Below are 20,742 nucleotides of genomic sequence, written 5' to 3' on the forward strand. Positions count from 1 at the left end.
GAGTATGCAGATACCCCGTATGTGGGGGAAAGCCACTGTTCGGGCGCATGGCAGGGCTCAGGATGGAGGGAGCACCGTTTGACTTTTTGAACAGTTGAATTAGTTGGAATCAATGGTGGCGCCATGTCGCGTTTGGAGACCCCTGATGTACCTAACAGTGGAACCTCCCCAATCCTAACTCCGACCCTAACCTCAACACACCCCAAACCCTAATCCGAACCCTAACCACAACCCTAACCCCAACACACCCCTAACCCTAATCCCAACCTTAACCGTAATCCATAACTTTAGCCCCAACCCTATTGGAAAAATGGAAATACATTTTTTTATTTTATTATTTTGACCTAACTAAGTGGGTGATAAAGGGGGGATTGAATTACTATTTTTTCCTTCCACATTGGTTTTGTTCTCGTGAAGCACCTGAAAGGTTAATAAACTTCTTGAATGTGGTTTTGAGCACCTTGAGAGGTGCAGTTTTTAGAATGGTGTCACTTTTGGGTATTTACTATCATATAGACCCCTCAAAGTGACTTCAAATGTGATGTGGTCCCCCCAAAAAATGGTGTTGTAAAAACAAGAAATCGCTGGTTACCTTTTAACCCTTATAACTTCCTAAAAAAAAAAATTTTGGTTCCAAAATTGTGCTGATATAAAGTAAACATGTGGTAAATATTACTTATTAAGTATTTTGTGTGACATATCTCTGTGATTTAAGGGCATAAAATTTCAAAGTTGGAAAATTGTGAAATTTTCAAAATTTTCACAAAATTTCCGTTTTTTTTCACAAATATCAAAGAAATTTTACCACTAACATGAAGTACAATACGTCACGAGAAAACAATGTTCGAATCAACGGGATCCATGGAAGCGTTTCAGAGTTATTACCTCATAAAGGGATAGTGGTCAGAATTGTAAAAATTGGCCCGCTCCTTAACGTGCAAACCACCCTTGGTGGTAAAGTGGTTAAAATCACTTAAAGGGGTGGTCCGAAACTAACATTTATTTTAGTGCTAAATGTCTGTCCATGTAATGTTATAATCTAATCTCTTTTCCAATAAAGTCCCTAATGAGACTTGCGGAGCTGGTGATGGTCTCGGAATGCTGGGTTATCTCCTTACATACAGACGCACAGTGCGCACTTTTCCTGGCTCCTCACATCTCATCAGTCGGTGAGTTAGCACATGGTCACTGTGCACACGTCAGAACTCACAGCTGATAACACATGCTCAGAGCAGGGACTAGTCCAGCCATGGAAATGGACGTCACTGATGACACTATCAGGGTGGGGGCAGAGGCTATGGCAGTGACCGCAGACAGCCCCCTGATGATGACTTGAGAGTATCCCACCATGCACTGGGGGTTCTCAAACGTAGCGTCAAACAGAAAGTAGCCAAAAACAACAAAGCACAGCGGACACGAGATCCCATAAATCCCATCCACTTTGCTGGAACTGTAGGACGCCAAGTTAAAAACTCATTGTGGGAATTAAACTTTTGGTTACCAAAGACGCAAAGTTTAGAAGTGCCCTGACTGGAGTGTGCTCCGTTATACAGCTATGGCATTCAGGGAAACTGCATCATGATTAAAGTTTTCAGGGCCTAACGAATAACTTACATTAACCCTATAAACACCATGCTCCGCATAGGGTTAATCCCTTCACCTCCGAGCCTCTTTTCACCTTCCTGATCAGGACACATTTTACAATTCTGACCCGTGTCTATGTAGAAATAACTCAGGAACGCTCCAACAGGTCCCACTGATTGTGAGACTGTTTTTCCATGGCACATTGTATTTTATGTTAGTGGTAAATTTAGGTCAATATTTTTTGCAATTATTTGGCAAAAATTTAGCAATTTTCAATTTAATTTCCCACATGTCTAAATTAGATCAGCATGGTTTTAAGATTCTGTCTCTCACAGTTGAAGTGTACCTACGATAAAAATTACTGATCTCTCCATTCTTTGTAAATGGGAAAACGGTCAGTGTATCAAAAAATTATTTTCCCACTGTATGTGGTGGAAAACAATTTGACTTTTGGGGACACAGCAGGGTTCAGAAGGGAAGGAGCGCCATTTGTCTTTTATAGCGCAAAATTGCATGGAATAGATACCGGACGCCATGTCATATTTCAGGGCCCCTGATGTGCCTAAATAGTGGAAGCCCCGTACAAGTGACCTCATTTTTGAAACCACATCCCTCAAAGAACTTATTTAGATGTGTGGTGAGCACCTTGAACCCACAGGTGCTTCACAGAATTGTATAACATTGAGCAGTAAAAATAAAAAAATACATTTTTTTCCACAAAAATGCTGCTTTAGCACCAAATTTTTCATTTTCACAACATTAACAGAAAAAAAGTAGAATGTAAGCCCGAAAGGGCAGGGTCCTCTCTCCCGTCTACATCAGTCTGTGATTGTTAGTTTATTTACTGTAAGTGGTATCTGTAATTTGTATGTAACCCCTTCTTATGTACAGCACTATGGAATCAATGGTGCTTTATAACTAAATAATAATTTGTTGTGCAATTTCTCCCAAGTATGGCAGCACTCAATATGTTGTGGAAAACGACTGTTTGGGCGCATGGCAAGGCTGGGACGTAAAGGAGAGCCAATTGAACTCTGCAGCACAATTCTGGCTGGAATAGATTGCAGTTGCAAATGTCACATTTGAAGAGTCTGTGACATACCAAAACAGCACAAACCCCCACAAGTGACCCTATTTTGTAAACTACACCTCTTGAGGAATTCATGCAGGGGTGCAGTGAGCACTTTTAAACCTCAGATGATTCACAGAACTGTATACCATTGGGTTGAGTCAATGGAAAATTACCATTTTTTTCCCGCTAAAATGTTGCTTTAGCCCCAACTTTCCAATAGGAAACACTGAATGGTAGATTTGTTGTACATTTTCTCCTGAGTACGCCAATACCCTATATGTGGAGAAAAACTACTTTTGAGGCAAAGAGCAAAGCTCAGAAAGGAAGGAGCCCCATACTGGAGTTCAGATGTTCCTGGAATGGTTTGAGGGTGCCAAGTCACATTGGCAAAGCCCCTGAGGTGCCAGAACAGTGACCCCATTTTACAAACTGAACTCCCAATTAAAAAATAATCACAACTTTGCGACAAAAATGTTTTCGCCCCAGATATTACATTTCCAATGGGTAAAAATGGCACCAAAATTTGTCCCACAATTTCTATTGAACATGGCAATACCCCATATGTGGCTGTACAGTGCTGCTTAGCCATACGGAGAGACTCGGGAGGAACGGAGCGCTATTTGCCTCCTGGTGCGCAGATTTTCCTAGACTAGTTTGCTGACTCCATGTACAGAGCCCCTAAGTGCTAGAAGAGCAGAATCCCCCCTCAAGTGACCACATTTTGAAATGATAACCCTTTGGAAATTTATCAGAAGATGTAGTTTCACTTAATGGTTGTTTTCCAGAAACCATCAGTGAATGTTGTAGAGTAAAAAATTGCAAATCTCCCACTGTAGAGCCTAGTACATCGTAGTCACCAGCTCATGCTTCTGGAGACAAGTACCCCTAAGTTAGGTGACCACTCATTGCTATAGAAATGCCAAAGATGTGGATGCTATTTTTGGTGTAAGTACAGTACATTGTGGGACTAATTAGGGAGGGGGCATTTGAATTTGGGAGTGCAGTGTTCACAGAGTTTCTTTTGGGGGGCCAAGGAGCCATTTAGCTTTTCCAGAGTCTTTGTCTTGCCAACAACGTGGAAGCCCCCTATATTCCCGATAACAGACTTAAGTGGGAACGTGTGTTTTTTGTGGCTCGAGCTGAAGCTTTTATTGGGAACATTTTACAGAACCTTTATTTTTTATTTTTTTTTTATAACATTCATCCTGTGCTCTACTCTGAGCACTTACTTTGGAGTTTCCATCTAAATCTCTGAGTGACGTGATTCAGATAAAACCCCCGAGGGATCCATTCACTATGAGGCAGAAGAGTTACTCTGGACTCTGTCTGGCCTCTGTTTAGCAGTGTCCTATTCAGAAGTCAAAAAAACTGTGGCCCGACTCCTTTATGCACGCCCCAGACGACGGACATTGCTGGATCACAGGCCACACTGCGCTCACAGTGTCTCCATCAGCTTCATTATAGGGAAACGTCCACCTCGGGTTCAATCAAAATACGTATTTCAGAGATTTACACAGAAACCATAGTGGAAGCGCTCAGTGCAGAGTGAATGATAAATATGCAACGAGCCTTACTGCAATCTTTGGGAAGCAAAACTAAAAAAAAAAAAAATCAACAGCAGGTCAAGAATTGGTTTTATTTTTACACCATTGCACGTGCGATATAAAAGTGATTACACGACTTCATTCTTCGGGTCGGTGCGATTACAGTGATACCAGGTTTATATTGGTCTTATATGTCTGGCTGCTGTCATACACTAAAAGACGCTTTTTTTCAAAAACAAGTTGTTTATCGCCATATTCTGAGAGCTATAATTTTCTATATTTCTACTGACAGTCATGTGAGGGCTTTTTTTTTGCGGGACAAGCTGACGTTTTTATTGGTACCATTGTCAGGCAGGTAGCATTTTTTGATCGCATTTATTCCGTTCTTTTGTTTTATGCCGCGTGCGGTAAAATTAATAAGGCAGCTTTATTCTTCGGGTCAGTACGATTACAGCGATACCAAATTCATATGAAAAATATATTTTTTATGCTTGTTCATAATAAAAATTATAAAGAATTGCATTTACTTCACAATATTCTGAGAGGGATAGTTTTTTTTATTTTTCCACGGATGGAGCTGTATGGCGGCTTGCTTTTTGCAGAAGACAATGACGTTTTCAGAGATACCATTTCTATTTTACGTTCGTCTGATAGATCGCGTTTTCTTCCGCTGTTTGTTCGGTGGTATGATGAAAAAACAGTTTTTTGCCTTATTTTTTTTTACAATGTTCACTGAAGGGTTTAACTAGTGGGACAGTTTAAAACATGAGGTATTTTCAAGTGTGGTGATACCAAAGTGGTTTACTTTTTTCTGTGTTTACATAAAACCACGTATTTATGGATATAGTATTTGTTGAGTTTTTTTATTATTTTGTTAAAAAATAATTTTAACTTTTTTTGCTTAATTTAGTCTTCTATGGGATTAATTTTTATCACTCTGATCGCTGGTAGAATGCATTGCAAATAGTGATGAGCGAATATACTCATTACTCGGGTGGTCTCCGAGTATTTGGATGTGCTCGGAGATTTAGTTTCTGTCGCCGTAGCTGCATGATTTGCGGCTGCTAGCCAGCCTGAATACATGTGGAGATTGCCTGTTTGTTAAAAGAGTTCCCACATGTATTCAGGCTGTCAAGCAGCTGTAAATCATGCAGCTGCGGCAACAGAAACTAAATCTCTGAGCACATCCAAATACTCGGAGATCACCCGAGCAGCGAGCATACTCGCTCATCACTAATTGCAATGCATTATACCAGTCAGTGTTACACTGTGGCATTTAAGGGATTAAACGGCCCACGGTGGTGCGTGCACCACTCCTGGAAGCGAAAGCTGGATCTCTGCTATAACCTAAGCCGAACTCCCAGCGGCGATTGCGTGGGCACAGCTCCTGTGCACTATCACCATGCCCTCAGTGTGCGCTATGTAGTGTGGTGCAGAAGTACTGACACTACCTAAGCAGGACCGTGCGATCACACGATCGCTGGGTGACTGCCAGTAATTCAGAAGTAACCCAGATCAGCTTAGGCAGAGACTAGTATTCCCAGTGGGATATTTTCCCTTGTACTTGGGGTTCCTATGGATGGTGTAACTACAGTGGAATAAAATTTAGATAAAGAAAAAAAAAAAAATGTTGCTCACAGATCTTTGTTGAAAAAAGTAAAAAGAAAAATGAATACAGATTTTCAACACAATGGAACAATGGAATAATTTAAAAAAATGTAATGAATAGTAAAAAGTCGGCACTGTGGAAAAAAGAGAATAATTTTTCATATAAAATACATTTCATTTTTCATACATGCAACAAAATGCCCTACACAATGTGTATCCATATGACTAAATCTGGAGAACTCATTCAAGAGTGATTTTGGTGTATAAGGTGAATGGTTGAAAGTATAAACAAAAAGGTTTATCTAAATTTTCATTGGAAAAACAAAAAACAGAAATTATAAAGTAATTTTTTATGTACTCAAAAAATACAGTCTGTCCCGCATACAACAGAACTTTACCGAGACATCAATAAATAAAAATTAAAACTTTAGCTCCTGAAAAAAGGTGAAACACAAACATTCGGCAGGTTAGTGAGGAGCTATCTGGTCTTATCAAGGGGCCAAAGATCGTCCTCAATTATTGTAACACAAATGAAAACAATTGCAGAAACTAAACTGTGAGATCCTGGCATTACATACCCACTCCTGAGGGCGGTGATGATGCAGTCGGCACAGAAGCGGTGCAGACATTCCTTGGTGGTCATAGTGTTCTTCAGCATGTCCAGGCAGATGGGACACATCAGCTCACTGTGCAGGCTTCTCGGGGACACTACAATTTCTAAGCCATCTGTAATTGCTTCCTGTGAAAAGATATGTGACTGATTAAAGCGCAGGACAGGAGCCGAGAGGACTCGCTCCTAGTGCATCTCTGACGGCTACCTGTGGAGTCCTCTGCAGCTCGTAAAGGCTCAGCTCCCATGTTTTGCTCAGTGGTTGAGCCCCATTGGTTTGGACAGCCTGAGACATGGTTACTGAAAGGAAAAAGGACACCAGAATAGTGTTAGTGTGCAGCACCTTCACCAAGGTACAGTAGGGTTAAAGGGATTATCCAGGACTTTGCCTTTTCCCCCACTGGGCTAAGCACTTAGAGGCCGGTAGTTCTCTCTTCCCAGTCACGGACGGCTCCTGGCGGCCATTCTGCTGCTTCTTGTGACGTCCTCCAAGGTGCTCTGTCATCGTGACATCACTGCTGACGTTATGGTGATTGTCAGCAGTCTCCTGCTGTCTAACCGCATGTAGCCGGCTGACAATCACCATAACGTCGGCAGTGACAGACCACTGACAGAGCAGAAGAGCTGCTATGCTGGCATAGGGTCATAGTAAGCAGCAGAATCGCTGCCTGGGCCGGGAGACATCTTCCCAGTTAGCAACTCCCCGCTGGTAAGATCTTAGCTCCAAAGGAGAAAAAAAACACAAAAGTCCCAAAAACATTAGTTGAATGTTAGCAAAAAACTGATAATGTGAGTGATACAAGCCGACCATTACTTGTTTATTGTGGGGTCCTGATCCAGGGGGCGGTAGATGAAGGCTCAGCTTGTAGGACTCAAAACACACTCACAACTTTTGTTCTCACTGGAAACAGATGCTACTAATCGTATCTGACAATGGTTCACTCTCCTCTGCCCACTAACAACACATGTACACTCGCCTGATTTGTGTGTGCATGTGCCTGGAGGGGTAGAGAGGAAAAGCTGCCTAAAGGGTTTGGCTGAGGGTATGGGCATTACTACCCAGCAGAACAATGCTTGTAGGTTATTTTACTTATATAGCGCAATTCCTCAGCGCTTTACAGACATTATCATCGCTGTCCCCATTAGGGCTCACAATTTAGATTCCCTATCAGTATGTCTTTGGAGTGTGGGAGGAAACTGGAGAACCCAGAGGAAACCCACGCAAACACGGGGAGAACATACAGACTCCTAGATGTCCCCCAGGACCCCCTTGCTGTAAGACTGCACTGAAGACCACACATATCATCCCCCATCAGTACAAAGATCCTGCCTACGCTTCTATCAGGTAAGGCTGGGTTCTCACTGCGCCAAGGCAGTCCGTTTAACGGACTGTGTTACACTGTGGTATAACGCGGTGTAAGGCAGTCCGTTAACGCTGCCACACACCACCAATATGTGACGCATCGCGACGTATGCCATAAATCGGCACGCGTTCGCGATGTGCCGTTAAGCACTAACGGAGCCTCGGACGCGGCCTGCAGCGTCTGAGGCTCCGTCACAGCTAGCGCTGATGAATCATAAGCACTAGCGGTATAGCATAACGCATACCACGTTATGCTATAGCCTTAACGCAGCCCGTCAATGCTATGCGTTAATAGGGCTGGTTAACGCTATGTGAACCTGGCCTAAGGGACCCCCTGAGGGTCTGTAGGAAGACGGCTCCGGACACGACAGGTTTCCCTGAAGCCCTGATTGTTTCCTGGGCACTTCTATAGTGTTTTCGATCACCAGTCAGGGTTTATCAGAGTTTTTCTTACTGGCATTTTGACTTTTTAATGCTACACAACAATGGGGAAACATCCAGGGCAGAGGTCCCCAACCTTTTTGGCCTTGAGAGCCACATTGAGCACTGAGAGGGTCACAAGCAACATCCTGCTCCTGTCCCCCTCAAAGTAGTGGCAACCAAAGCCCCCATAACAGGTATAATGATAGATCTTTTCCACAGAAATCACTCCAATGCAGTATACTGAGATTCCGGGGTTCCCACGATCCCCCCATTCAGTGTTCTCCAATCCAGCACTCCCAACACACTGCTGCATCCAGCTTCACACACCTCCTCTGACAGGTAGTATCATCCTGTCTCCAGCGTACCACACTTAAATTCTCTCTAAACCCCTGTGACCAGTATATGTGCCTCCAGATCTGCTCTCCTGTGCAGGGCTACTCACGTAAATCACTATTTTGAGATGTTCTCCTCATACCTGTTTGCTAGACCTGGAGCTAATGCACTAAGCTGGCAGACACCCGCGAGCCACAATTCATGGGACCGCGAGCCACGTGGCTCCCGAGCTACAGGTTGGGGACCCCTGATCTAGGGGCTTCGCAAGAAAAATCCCTCAAAAAGACGAGCGGGTGCCTCCTAGGTGTTTTGTGCTGCCCCACTGTAAAGGTTGGAGTGTCCCCACAGTGAAGACCCCTGAAAGATGGACACTCGCTTATTAGCGCGTCTTGGCATTTTCGGAAGGCTGAACATGTGACCAGCGAGTCGCTTCTGCGCAACCTGCAGGGGGTCCTCTGTACTCGGGGGGGCTGCAGGGGTCCTCTGTACTTCGGGGCCCAGGGGGCTGCAGGGGTCCTCTGTACTTCGGGGCCCAGGGGGCTGCAGGGGTCCTCTGTACTTCGGGGCCCAGGGGGCTGCAGGGGTCCTCTGTACTTCGGGGCCCGGGGGGCTGCAGGGGTCCTCTGTACTTCGGGGCCCAGGGGGCTGCAGGGGTCCTCTGTACTTCGGGGCCCGGGGGGCTGCATGGGTCCTCTGTACTCAGGGGTCCTCTGTACTCGGGGCCCAGGGGGCTGCAGGGGTCCTCTGTACTTCGGGGCCCGGGGGGCTGCAGGGGTCCTCTGTAATCTGGGGTCTTCTGTACTCAGGGGGCTGTGGGGCTACCCAGTGTAATGGTGCCACCACAGCCCCCTCAGGTCAGGCCATTGTCCCCGCTGTGAGGGCAGGTGCACAACAGGGACCCCAGCCGCTCAGTGCTGCCCAGAGGTCTGAGGACTACAGGTCCCAGCATGCAGTCAGGAGAGAGGACATAGAAGCGGCTTCTCCCCGGCCACCAGTCACGGTGGCAATGAGCTGCCAGGCTGGGCCGGTCCTGCTGTACTGGCACCAGGTGTGGCATCCTCCGGGCGGGTACCGGAAGATAAGCAGGTAGGAGCAGTGTGCAGATGACACACTGCACGGACAGCTGTGCATGCGGCGGGGCTGTCAGTGTGTGACGTATGGCGCTCCCCTCCGTGCAGCCAGCGGTGGGCACAGCGCCCGGCTCCGCAGACAATGGCATCCCCTGCACACAGCGGAGACTATCACATCCAGCACAACCTCTCCGCCAATATGGAGGCCCCTGAGGATGGAGCCGGTACTCACACTGCGCTCGGCGGGACGACGTCTGCACACAAGGCGGAGGACGAGCGGCTAGCCAAGCACCGATACAATATGGCGCGGGCCCAGCAGCAGCATCCGCAATGGAGCTCGGGAAGATGCTGCACAGAGTGGGGAGGGGAGGACGGAGGAGGAGGCGGAAAGGGAAGGACGGAAGAGGCGCCAACGGGGCAGGCAGTCACCGCAGGGACGGCAACTTGTGACATGTCGCAGGGAGGTGAGTGCAGCGTGTGATTACAGGTGTGTCCGCACAGGGACGGAGATGTGCTGGCGCTAATGTGTGCGGAGTATACGTGTATGTATAATATGTGCAGGCCTCATAGTGTGCACTGAGGAGACGTGTGTGTATGTATGCGTACAGGCTTCATAGTGTACACTGCTGATTATACATGCATTACTGCAGTGTGTACATATATATATAGGCTTCATAGTGTACACTGCTGATTATACATGCATTACTGCAGTGTGTACATATATATATATATATATATATAGGCTTCATAGTGTACACTGCTGATTATACATGCATTACTGCAGTGTGTACATATATATATATATATATATATATATATATAGGCTTCATAGTGTACACGTTGTATACATGTGTCTGCACAGGTATAGAGATGTATCTGCATTGTATTGTGTGTCCGCAAAGGTACAGAGATCTGCTGGCGCTGATGTGTGCGGAGTATACGTGTGTGTGTGTGTACATATATATATATATATATCTATACTAGATGGTGGCCCAATTCTAACGCATCAGATGTTCTAGAATATGTATGTAGTTTCTTTATGAAGATTTAATAATAATGCACCCCCCTATCCTGGTATGCATGGTCCTCTCACCCCCCTATCCTGGTATGCATGGTCCTCTCACCCCCCTATCCTGGTATGCATGGTCCTCTCACCCCCCTATCCTGGTATGCATGGTCCTCTCACCCCCCTATCTTGGTATGCATGGTCCTCTCACCCCCAATCCTGATATGCATGGTCCCCTCACTCCCCAATCCTGATATGTATGGTCCCCTCTCTCCCCAATCCTGATATGCATGGTCCTCTCACCCCCAATCCTGGTACGCATGGTCCTCTCACCCCCAATCCTGGTATGTATGGTCCCCTCACTCCCCAATCCTGATATGTATGTTCCTCTCACCCCCCAATCCTGGTACGCATGGTCCTCTCACCCCCCTATCCTGGTATGCATGGTCCCCTCACCTCCCAATCCTGGTATGCATGGTCCCCTCACCCCCCAATCCTGGTATGCATGGTCCTCTCACCCCCAAATCCTGGTATGCATGCTCCCCCTCACCCCCCTTTCCTGGTATGCATGGTCCTCTCACCCCCCAATCCTGGTATGCATGGTCCTCTCACCCCCAAATCCTGGTATGCATGCTACCCCTCACCCCCTTTCCTGGTATGCATGGTCCCCCTCACCTCCCCTATCCTGGTATGCATGGTCCCCTTCACCTCCCCTATCCTGGTATGCATGGTCCCCCTCACCTCCCCTATCCTGGTATGCATGGTCCCCTTCACCTCCCCTATCCTGGTATGCATGGTCCCCCTCACCTCCCCTATCCTGGTATGCATGGTCCCCCTCACCTCCCCTATCCTGGTATGCATGGTCCCCTTCACCTCCCCTATCCTGGTATGCATGGTCCCCTTCACCTCCCCTATCCTGGTATGCATGGTCCCCCTCACCTCCCCTATCCTGGTATGCATGGTCCCCCTCACCTCCCCTATCCTGGTATGCATGGTCCTCTCACCCCCCTATCTTGGTATGCATGGTCCTCTCACCCCCAATCCTGATATGCATGGTCCCCTCACTCCTGGTATGTCCTCTCACCCCCCTATCCTGGTATGCATGGTCCTCTCACCCCCCTATCCTGGTATGCATGGTCCTCTCACCCCCCTATCTTGGTATGCATGGTCCTCTCACCCCCAATCCTGATATGCATGGTCCCCTCACTCCCCAATCCTGATATGTATGGTCCCCTCACTCCCCCAATCCTGATATGCATGGTCCTCTCACCCCCAATCCTGGTACGCATGGTCCTCTCACCCCCAATCCTGGTATGTATGGTCCCCTCACTCCCCAATCCTGATATGTATGGTCCTCTCACCCCCCAATCCTGGTACGCATGGTCCTCTCACCCCCCTATCCTGGTATGCATGGTCCCCTCACCTCCCAATCCTGGTATGCATGCTACCCCTCACCCCCCAATCCTGGTATGCATGGTCCTCTCACCCCCAAATCCTGGTATGCATGCTACCCCTCACCCCCCTTTCCTGGTATGCATGGTCCTCTCACCCCCCAATCCTGGTATGCATGGTCCTCTCACCCCCAAATCCTGGTATGCATGCTACCCCTCACCCCCTTTCCTGGTATGCATGGTCCCCCTCACCTCCCCTATCCTGGTATGCATGGTCCCCTTCACCTCCCCTATCCTGGTATGCATGGTCCCCCTCACCTCCCCTATCCTGGTATGCATGGTCCCCTTCACCTCCCCTATCCTGGTATGCATGGTCCCCCTCACCTCCCCTATCCTGGTATGCATGGTCCCCCTCACCTCCCCTATCCTGGTATGCATGGTCCCCTTCACCTCCCCTATCCTGGTATGCATGGTCCCCTTCACCTCCCCTATCCTGGTATGCATGGTCCCCCTCACCTCCCCTATCCTGGTATGCATGGTCCCCCTCACCTCCCCTATCCTGGTATGCATGGTCCCCCTCACCTCCCCTATCCTGGTATGCATGGTCCCCCTCACCTCCCCTATCCTGGTATGCATGGTCCCCTTCACCTCCCCTATCCTGGTATGCATGGTCCCCCTCACCTCCCCTATCCTGGTATGCATGGTCCCCCTCACCTCCCCTATCCTGGTATGCATGGTCCCCCTCACCTCCCCTATCCTGGTATGCATGATCCCCCTCACCTCCCCTATCCTGGTATGCATGGTCCCCCTCACCTCCCCTATCCTGGTATGCATGGTCCCCCTCACCTCCCCTATCCTGGTATGCATGGTCCCCCTCACCTCCCCTATCCTGGTATGCATGGTCACCCTCACCTCCCCTATCCTGGTATGCATGGTCCCCCTCACCTCCCCTATCCTGGTATGCATGGTCCCCCTCACCTCCCCTATCCTGGTATGCATGGTCCCCCTCACCTCCCCTATCCTGGTATGCATGGTCCCCCTCACCTCCCCTATCCTGGTATGCATGGTCCCCCTCACCTCCCCTATCCTGGTATGCATGGTCCCCCTCACCTCCCCTATCCTGGTATGCATGGTCCCCCTCACCTCCCCTATCCTGGTATGCATGGTCCCCTCACACCCCCTTTCATGGTATGCATGGTCCCCCTCACACCCCCTTTCATGGTATGCATGGTCCCCCTCACACCCCCTTTCATGGTATGCATGGTCCCCTCACCCCCCTTTCATGGTATGCATGGTCCCCTCACACCCCCTTTCATGGTATGCATGGTCCCCTCACCCCCCTTTCGTGGTATGCATGGTACCCCTCACCCCCCTTTCCTGCTATGCATGGTACCCCTCACCCCCCTTTCCTGCTATGCATGGTCCCCTCACCCCCCTTTTGTGGTATGCATGGTACCCCTCACCCCCCTTTCCTGGTATGCATGGTACCCCTCACCCCCTCTTCCTGGTATGCATGGTCCCCCTCACCCCTAGGAAACTGCACACAAAAAAAAAACGCTTATACTCTCCCATCTTTCCTGTGGTCCAGCGCTGTCCCGTTCTGCCGGAGGCTGGGGGTGGAGTGTGGCACTGGCGCCGGAGTATGCGCATGCCCACACCGCGCTGTCCGGCGCCATTTTCCTGAAGGCACACTGCAAATGCGCATACTCCGGCGTCAGTGCCACACTCCTCCCCCAGCCTCCTGTCCCGGTCACCGTAAGAAGAGAAGCGCCACGGCAACACTCCTCCCAGTGAGGTAAGTACGGCGCCGGAGATCGCGATGTCCGGCGCCATACCCATTATCATACAGTACCTGTTTGTCACGGAAATCCATCCTGCGTCGCTGATTGGTTGAGCCCGGCCGGCCGCGACCAATCTGAATCTCTCTCTCTCTCTCTCTCTCTCTCTCTCTCTCTCTCTCTCTCTCTCTCTCTCTCTCTCTCTCTCTCTCTCTCTCTCTCTCTCTCTCTCTCTCTCTCTCTCTCTCTCTCTCTATATATATATATATATATATATATATATATATATATATATATATACATACAGTGGGGCAAAAAAGTATTTAGTCAGTCAGCAATAGTGCAAGTTCCACCACTTAAAAAGATGAGGCGTCTGTCATTTACATCATAGGTAGACCTCAACTATGGGAGACAAGCTGAGAAAAAAAAATCCAGAAAATCACATTGTCTGTTTTTTTTTCATTTTATTTGCATATTATGGTGGAAAATAAGTATTTGGTCAGAAACAAGCAATCAAGATTTCTGGCTCTCACAGACCTGTAACTTTTTCTTTAAGAGTCTCCTCTTTCCTCCACTCATTACCTGTAGTAATGGCACCTGTTTAAACTTGTTATCAGTATAAAACGACACCTGTGCACACCCTCAAACAGTCTGACTCCAAACTCCACTATGGTGAAGACCAAAGAGCTGTCAAAGGACACCAGAAACAAAATTGTAGCCCTGCACCAGGCTGGGAAGACTGAATCTGCAATAGCCAACCAGCTTGGAGTGAAGAAATCAACTGTGGGAGCAATAATTAGAAAATGGAAGACATACAAGACCACTGATAATCTCCCTCGATCTGGTGCTCCACGCAAATCCCACCCCGTGGGGTCAGAATGATCACAAGAACGGTGAGCAAAAATCCCAGAACCACGCGGGGGGACCTAGTGAATGAACTGCAGAGAGCTGGGACCAATGTAACAAGGCCTACCATAAGTAACACACTACGCCACCATGGACTCAGATCCTGCAGTGCCAGACGTGTCCCACTGCTTAAGCCTGTACATGTCCGGGCCCGTCTGAAGTTTGCTAGAGAGCATTTGGATGATCCAGAGGAGTTTTGGGAGAATGTCCTATGGTCTGATGAAACCAAACTGGAACTGTTTGGTAGAAACACAACTTGTCGTGTTTGGTGGAAAAAGAATACTGAGTTGCATCCATCAAACACCATACCTACTGTAAAGTATGGTGGTGGAAACATCATGCTTTGGGGCTGTTTCTCTGCAAAGGGGCCAGGACGACTGATCCGGGTACATGAAAGAATGAATGGGGCCATGTATCGTGAGATTTTGAGTGCAAACCTCCTTCCATCAGCAAGGGCATTGAATATGAAACGTGGCTGGGTCTTTCAACATGACAATGATCCAAAGCACACCGCCAGGGCAACGAAGGAGTGGCTTCGTAAGAAGCATTTCAAGGTCCTGGAGTGGCCTAGCCAGTCTCCAGATCTCAACCCTATAGAAAACCTTTGGAGGGAGTTGAAAGTCTGTGTTGCCAAGCGAAAAGCCAAAAACATCACTGCTCTAGAGGAGATCTGCATGGAGGAATGGGCCAACATACCAACAACAGTGTGTGGCAACCTTGTGAAGACTTACAGAAAACGTTTGACCTCTGTCATTGCCAACAAAGGATATATCACAAAGTATTGAGATGAAATTTTGTTTCTGACCAAATACTTATTTTCCACCATAATATGCAAATAAAATGAAAAAAAAAACAGACAATGTGATTTTCTGGATTTTTTTTCTCAGTTTGTCTCCCATAGTTGAGGTCTACCTATGATGTAAATTACAGACGCCTCTCATCTTTTTAAGTGGTGGAACTTGCACTATTGCTGACTGACTAAATACTTTTTTGCCCCACTGTATATATATATCTGAATCTCTCTATCTATCTATCTATCTATAATATAACTGTATGTATGTGTGTATCACCAACCAATCATGAATCATCTTTCATTTCACCAGAGCTGTTCAAAAGAAGCTGAGCTGTGATTGGTTGCAATGAGCAACAGTTTTCCTTGCAACCAATTACTAAGCATCTCTCATTTCACCAGAGCTGGTTAAAAGAAGCTGAGCTGTGATTGGTTGCCGTGAGCAAGTTTTCACACTTGACAACACCTCAGCAGACACTGACATGGTGGGAGAAATCTAGCATCCCTGGGAACATAAGCTCCCAGCCATTGTCTGCCCCCCAAAAAGGAGCAGAGAGCACATGACAGAAATGAATCCCCCCTCCTGTGCCCATATACACATCCGCCATCCTATAGGCACATCTTCCCTCTTAATGGGATCATTGGTATGGAAGTTAGAGCAAATCCATCCAGCCCTTTGGTTTTGACCCCAGGCCTCTCTTAAAGGGATCTCCGGTATGGAAGTTAGGACCGTTCCACTCAGCTCTGTGGTTCTGACCCCAGGGTCTCTTAAAGGGATCATTGGTATGGAAGTTAGGGCAAATCCACTCTGCGCTTTGGTACTTACCCCAGGCTCTCTTAAAGGGATCCCCGGTATGGAAGTCAGGGCAATTGCCTTCAAATGCTCTGGTACTGACCCCAGGCTCTCTTAAAGGGATCTCCTGCATGGAAGGGCAAATCCCTCAGCACTTTGATTCTGACCCCAGGGTTCTATTAAAGGGATCATGGGTATGCAAGTTAGGGCAAATCCACTCAGCGCTCTGGTTCTGACCCAAGGCCCCTCTTAAAGGGATCATTGGTAGGGAAGTTAGGGCAAATCCACTCTGCGCTTTGGTACTGACCCCAGGCCTCTCTTAAAGGGATCCCTTTAAGCGAATGTGGCTATGTAGAGTGGGCGGGGCTCTACACTCAGCTTTATATATAGATATAATCACTATAATTTGTTATAACTAACCGTAGTTAGTTACTATGTCCAGGCAGCGCCGGGCTCTTCAGCTAGTATTGTATGTATGTACATGCTTCATAGTGTATGTAAGGGTCGGCCTCGCAGAAAAATCACATTCACCATTTGTCAGCATACCTGTGCCCCCTTTCCGCTGTTGGACATCCTTTCCAAATTGGTCAGAAAAAACTGAGACACAGTCCAATTCCGCTTCAACAATAACATCTTTACTGGTTTCTTTGCACAGCGCATCCACAGACTTCACTTTCTTAACAACAGGCTTCACAAAACAATGTTCATTTTCTTTCCCTGCACTACTTTCATGGTCACAAAGCGCATGCCCGGATCGGACCATCCCTGACAGTTCCTCAACGGATTCTCTGTGTAGCTTTACTACGGGTATGCTTCTCTCAGTCTGTTTTGCCCCAGACACAAGATCATTAATCTCCGGAGTATAAAACCGCTGTAAGAGACTTCTGCCCTTCTGTGCTGGCTGCTGACTTTGCACCATGTCTTTACTGTACGCGCTTACTGCTTCCATGAGGTCCCTGGACCATTTCGCCCCGGCTCACAGGGTTTCTGCCCAAGCAATGAGGCGCCACATCCTGAATCTTCTCCAACTGTTCTAGCCCCCTGATTTTCCTTTACCGTAGCTGTGGGTGACTGGGGTTCTCTTCACTACAGGTTGCATGACTGCTGTGGTGTCCTGGGCCTGTAGCCCGTGTGAACGGTTTGGGCGTCCCTAGCCCTCTGATCCAAACGTTTCCTGTGTCTAGCGTTACACACAGCAGCCCCTCCTATGTTGAACATTTCCTATACTATTCACTACATACAAGCTGAGAGCCTTGAACAATAGAATGCCCCCATCTAGTGGCCAACCCAAGATCTGCACTTTCCCTATTATAACAGCACATAAATATATACATTACATATAATACAGCAAAGGTAATACATCCAATGATGTGGCATACATAATGGTAATACACATTATTGTGTAGCAGTACCAAAAAGCATATGCATTGTTATAAGATAAAAGACATACATGCACACTGTGTGCTGAGTATACATGTATGTATTACTGCAGGCTATACAGTGGGGAAAATAAGTTTTTCATACTCTGCCGATTTTGCAAGTTTTCCCACCTATAAAGAACGAAGAGGTCTGTAATTTCTACTGTAGGTACACTTCAACGGTGAGAGACAGATTCTATATTCTGTAGGCATGGCCCCCCCCTCATCCCCGTCCTGGTAGGCATGGCCCTCATCAGAAAAACATTAGAAAAAATAAGCCATCCTACTTACCTTCCTGCGCTCCCTCGCATTGTCTTGTTCCAATGCCATCAGCTGATTTATGCTTGTAAGCAGGGCATGGCAGTAATGTAATGCACTGCTTACGAGCAGAGGACAGCTGCCGGCATACTCGGTGCTCCCCATGCCTGGACTGTGTGCGTAAAGAGCAGTGAATATTCATTGCCATTTGATAGCGGGCACAGTACCATCAGCCGCCAGCTTCCTGCAGCTGCGGGGCGATCACTTGTGCCGTTACTAAGGGGAATGAATATTCACTGCTCTCCACGCCATTGGGAGTGGAGAGCAGTGAATATTCATTCCCTTAAATAGCGGGCACACGTGATCGCCCGGCAGCTGCAGGAAGCCAGTGGCTGCAATTACTGTGCCCGCTATTAAAGAGAAATGAATATTCACTGCGAGCCCAGTTAATATTAATTTCTCTTTGGCAGCTGGCACAGGTGTTAGCTGCAGCAGCCGTCTCCTACCTCCTGTGACCACGTCCTGCCTCCGCTGCACCGCCGCTGCCACTCCCCCTCCGTCTTGTGGGACCCTGACTTGACTATAAACCGAGGGGGGCTTTTTCAACATATAGTTTGGACCGGACCGAACGCCGGGGTGAGTATAATCTAACTCGTTTTTCTTATCTTTCAGGTTACATCAGGGGCTTATCTACAGCATTACAGAATGCTGTAGATAAGCCCCTGATGGCGGAGTCGGCAGCTGATAGGCCAAAAATGGGGTGACAGATCCCCTTTAACCCCTTCCCGACCAATGACGCCACATAGGCATCATGAAAACCTGTGCCATTGTGACCAGTGACACCTATGTGGCGTCATGACTTTAAAGCCCCCCTGCGGGTCGGGTGACCGGGGTCACTGAAAGGTCACCCGACCCGCAAATACAGGGGGCTTTGTACTTCACCACTTCACTGTACTTCGCCCCCACGAGGTTACAATGTCTCTGATTGGCTGTTAAAAGTGAAGCAGCCAATCAGAGCAATAGTAATATTTCATCAATGAAATTTGATGAAATATTACTATCCAGCCATGGCCGATGCTGCAATGGCATCGGACATGGCTGGAGACTGTGATCCGACCCCCCCCCCACCACCACCACCACCACCGACTGACAGCGGCGATCGGTAGCCGCCGCAATAATCTGCCCCCCCGGTACCTCCCGGTGTCCCACCGTCTTCTATCCATGGGCGCCGCCATCTTACAAAATGGCGGGCGCATGCGCAGTGCACCCGCGAATCTGCCAGCCGGCGGATTCATTCATTCATTTTACAGGTACACTTTGATCACTGTGATAAACTAGCACAATGATCAAAATACAAAAAAAAGTAAATAAAGCCCCCCTTATCACCCCCATAGCTAGTGACACATAATAAAATAAAGAAAATATATTTATTTCTATTTTTCCGTTAGGGTTAGATTTAGGGTTAGGGTTAGAATCAGGGTTAGGGTTGCAATCAGGGTTAAGGTACTGTCACACTTAGCGATGTACCAGCAATCCCGACGAGCGATATGACGCGGTCAGGATCGCTGGTAAATCGCTAAGTGGTCGCTAGTGAGCTGCCACACAGGCAGATCTCACCAGCGACATAGCAGGGGTCGGGGGTCGTTACTTACCTGTCAGACGCGGCGATCCTAACGTCCGCCCGCCCGCATCCACGCGTCGCTCGTCGGCGCCACGGGAAGCTGATGACAAGAAACGGTCCAGGACGTTCTTGCGCGATCAGCGATAACCAGCGGGGGAGCCGGTCGGAGGTAAGTATCAGACATAGCAATATCGCTATAACATCACAAAACCAGTGACGTTATAGCGATATTGCTAGAGATATCGCTTAGTGTGACAGGCCCTTTAGGGTTAGGGTTGGAATTAGGATTAAGATTAGGCTTAGGGGTGTGTTGGGGTTGGGATTAGGGTTAGGGGTGTGTTGGGATTAGGGTTAGGGGTGTGTTAGGGTTGAGTTAGAATTGAAAGGGTTTCCACTATTTAGGCACACCAGGGGGTCTCCAAACGCGACATGGCGCCACCATTGATTCCAGCCAATTTTGCGTCCAAAAAGTCAAACAATGCTCCCTCCCTTCTGAGCCCCGACATGTATTCAGACAGTGGTTTACCCCATCATATTAGGTATCAGCGTACTCAGGAAAAATTGCACAACATCTAGGGGGTCTAGTTTCTCCTGATACCCTTGGAAAAATAAAAAAAAAAACTGGGGGCTAAAAAATGATATTTGTGGAAAAAAAATGATTTTTTATTTTCACGACTCTGCTTTCTAAACTTCTGTGAAGCACTTGGGGGTTCAAAGAGCTCACCACACATTTAAATAAGCTCCTTAGGGGGTCTAGTTTCCAAAATGGTGTCATTTGTGGGGGGTTTCCACTGTTTAGGCACATCAGGGGCTCTGCAAACGTAACATGACGCCTGCAGACCATTCCATCAAGTCGGCATTTCAAAACGTAACTACTTCCCTTCCGAGCCCTGACGTGTGCCCAAACAGTGGTTCTCACCCACATATGGGGTACCAGCGTACTCTGGATAAAACTGGACAACAACTTTTGGGGTCCAATTTCTCCTGTTACATTTGTAAAAATAAAAAATTGCGGGCTAAAAAATCATTTTTTGAGGAAAAAAATGATTTTTTATTTTCATGACTCTGTGTTATAAACTTCTGTGAAGCACTTTGGGGCTCAGACTGCTCACCACACATCTAGATAAGTTCCTTCCTTTGGGGGTCTAGTTTCCAAAATGGTGTCACTTGTGGG

The 20,742-nt window shown here is 47.6% G+C and overlaps 1 protein-coding gene across 1 annotated transcript in view; it reads right to left on the reverse strand.

The window, feature by feature from the left end:
• Positions 1-9,971, reverse strand: part of RNF2 (ring finger protein 2) — a 55,039-nt gene extending 45,068 nt beyond the window's left edge. Inside the window, exons 1-3 of the mRNA XM_073582901.1 lie at positions 9,840-9,971; positions 6,627-6,718; positions 6,387-6,547 (exon numbers count right to left, since the gene is read on the reverse strand). Of these exons, the coding sequence (XP_073439002.1) occupies positions 6,387-6,547; positions 6,627-6,713 (248 nt within the window). The 5' untranslated portion in view covers positions 6,714-6,718; positions 9,840-9,971. The remainder of the gene's footprint in view (positions 1-6,386; positions 6,548-6,626; positions 6,719-9,839) is intronic.
• Between the last annotated feature and the right edge of the window lie 10,771 nt (positions 9,972-20,742).

The sequence above is a fragment of the Dendrobates tinctorius genome, unplaced genomic scaffold (genome assembly GCF_039654945.1).
Source record: "Dendrobates tinctorius isolate UK_male_01 unplaced genomic scaffold, ASM3965494v1 ptg000074l, whole genome shotgun sequence".
NCBI lineage: Eukaryota > Metazoa > Chordata > Amphibia > Anura > Dendrobatidae > Dendrobates > Dendrobates tinctorius.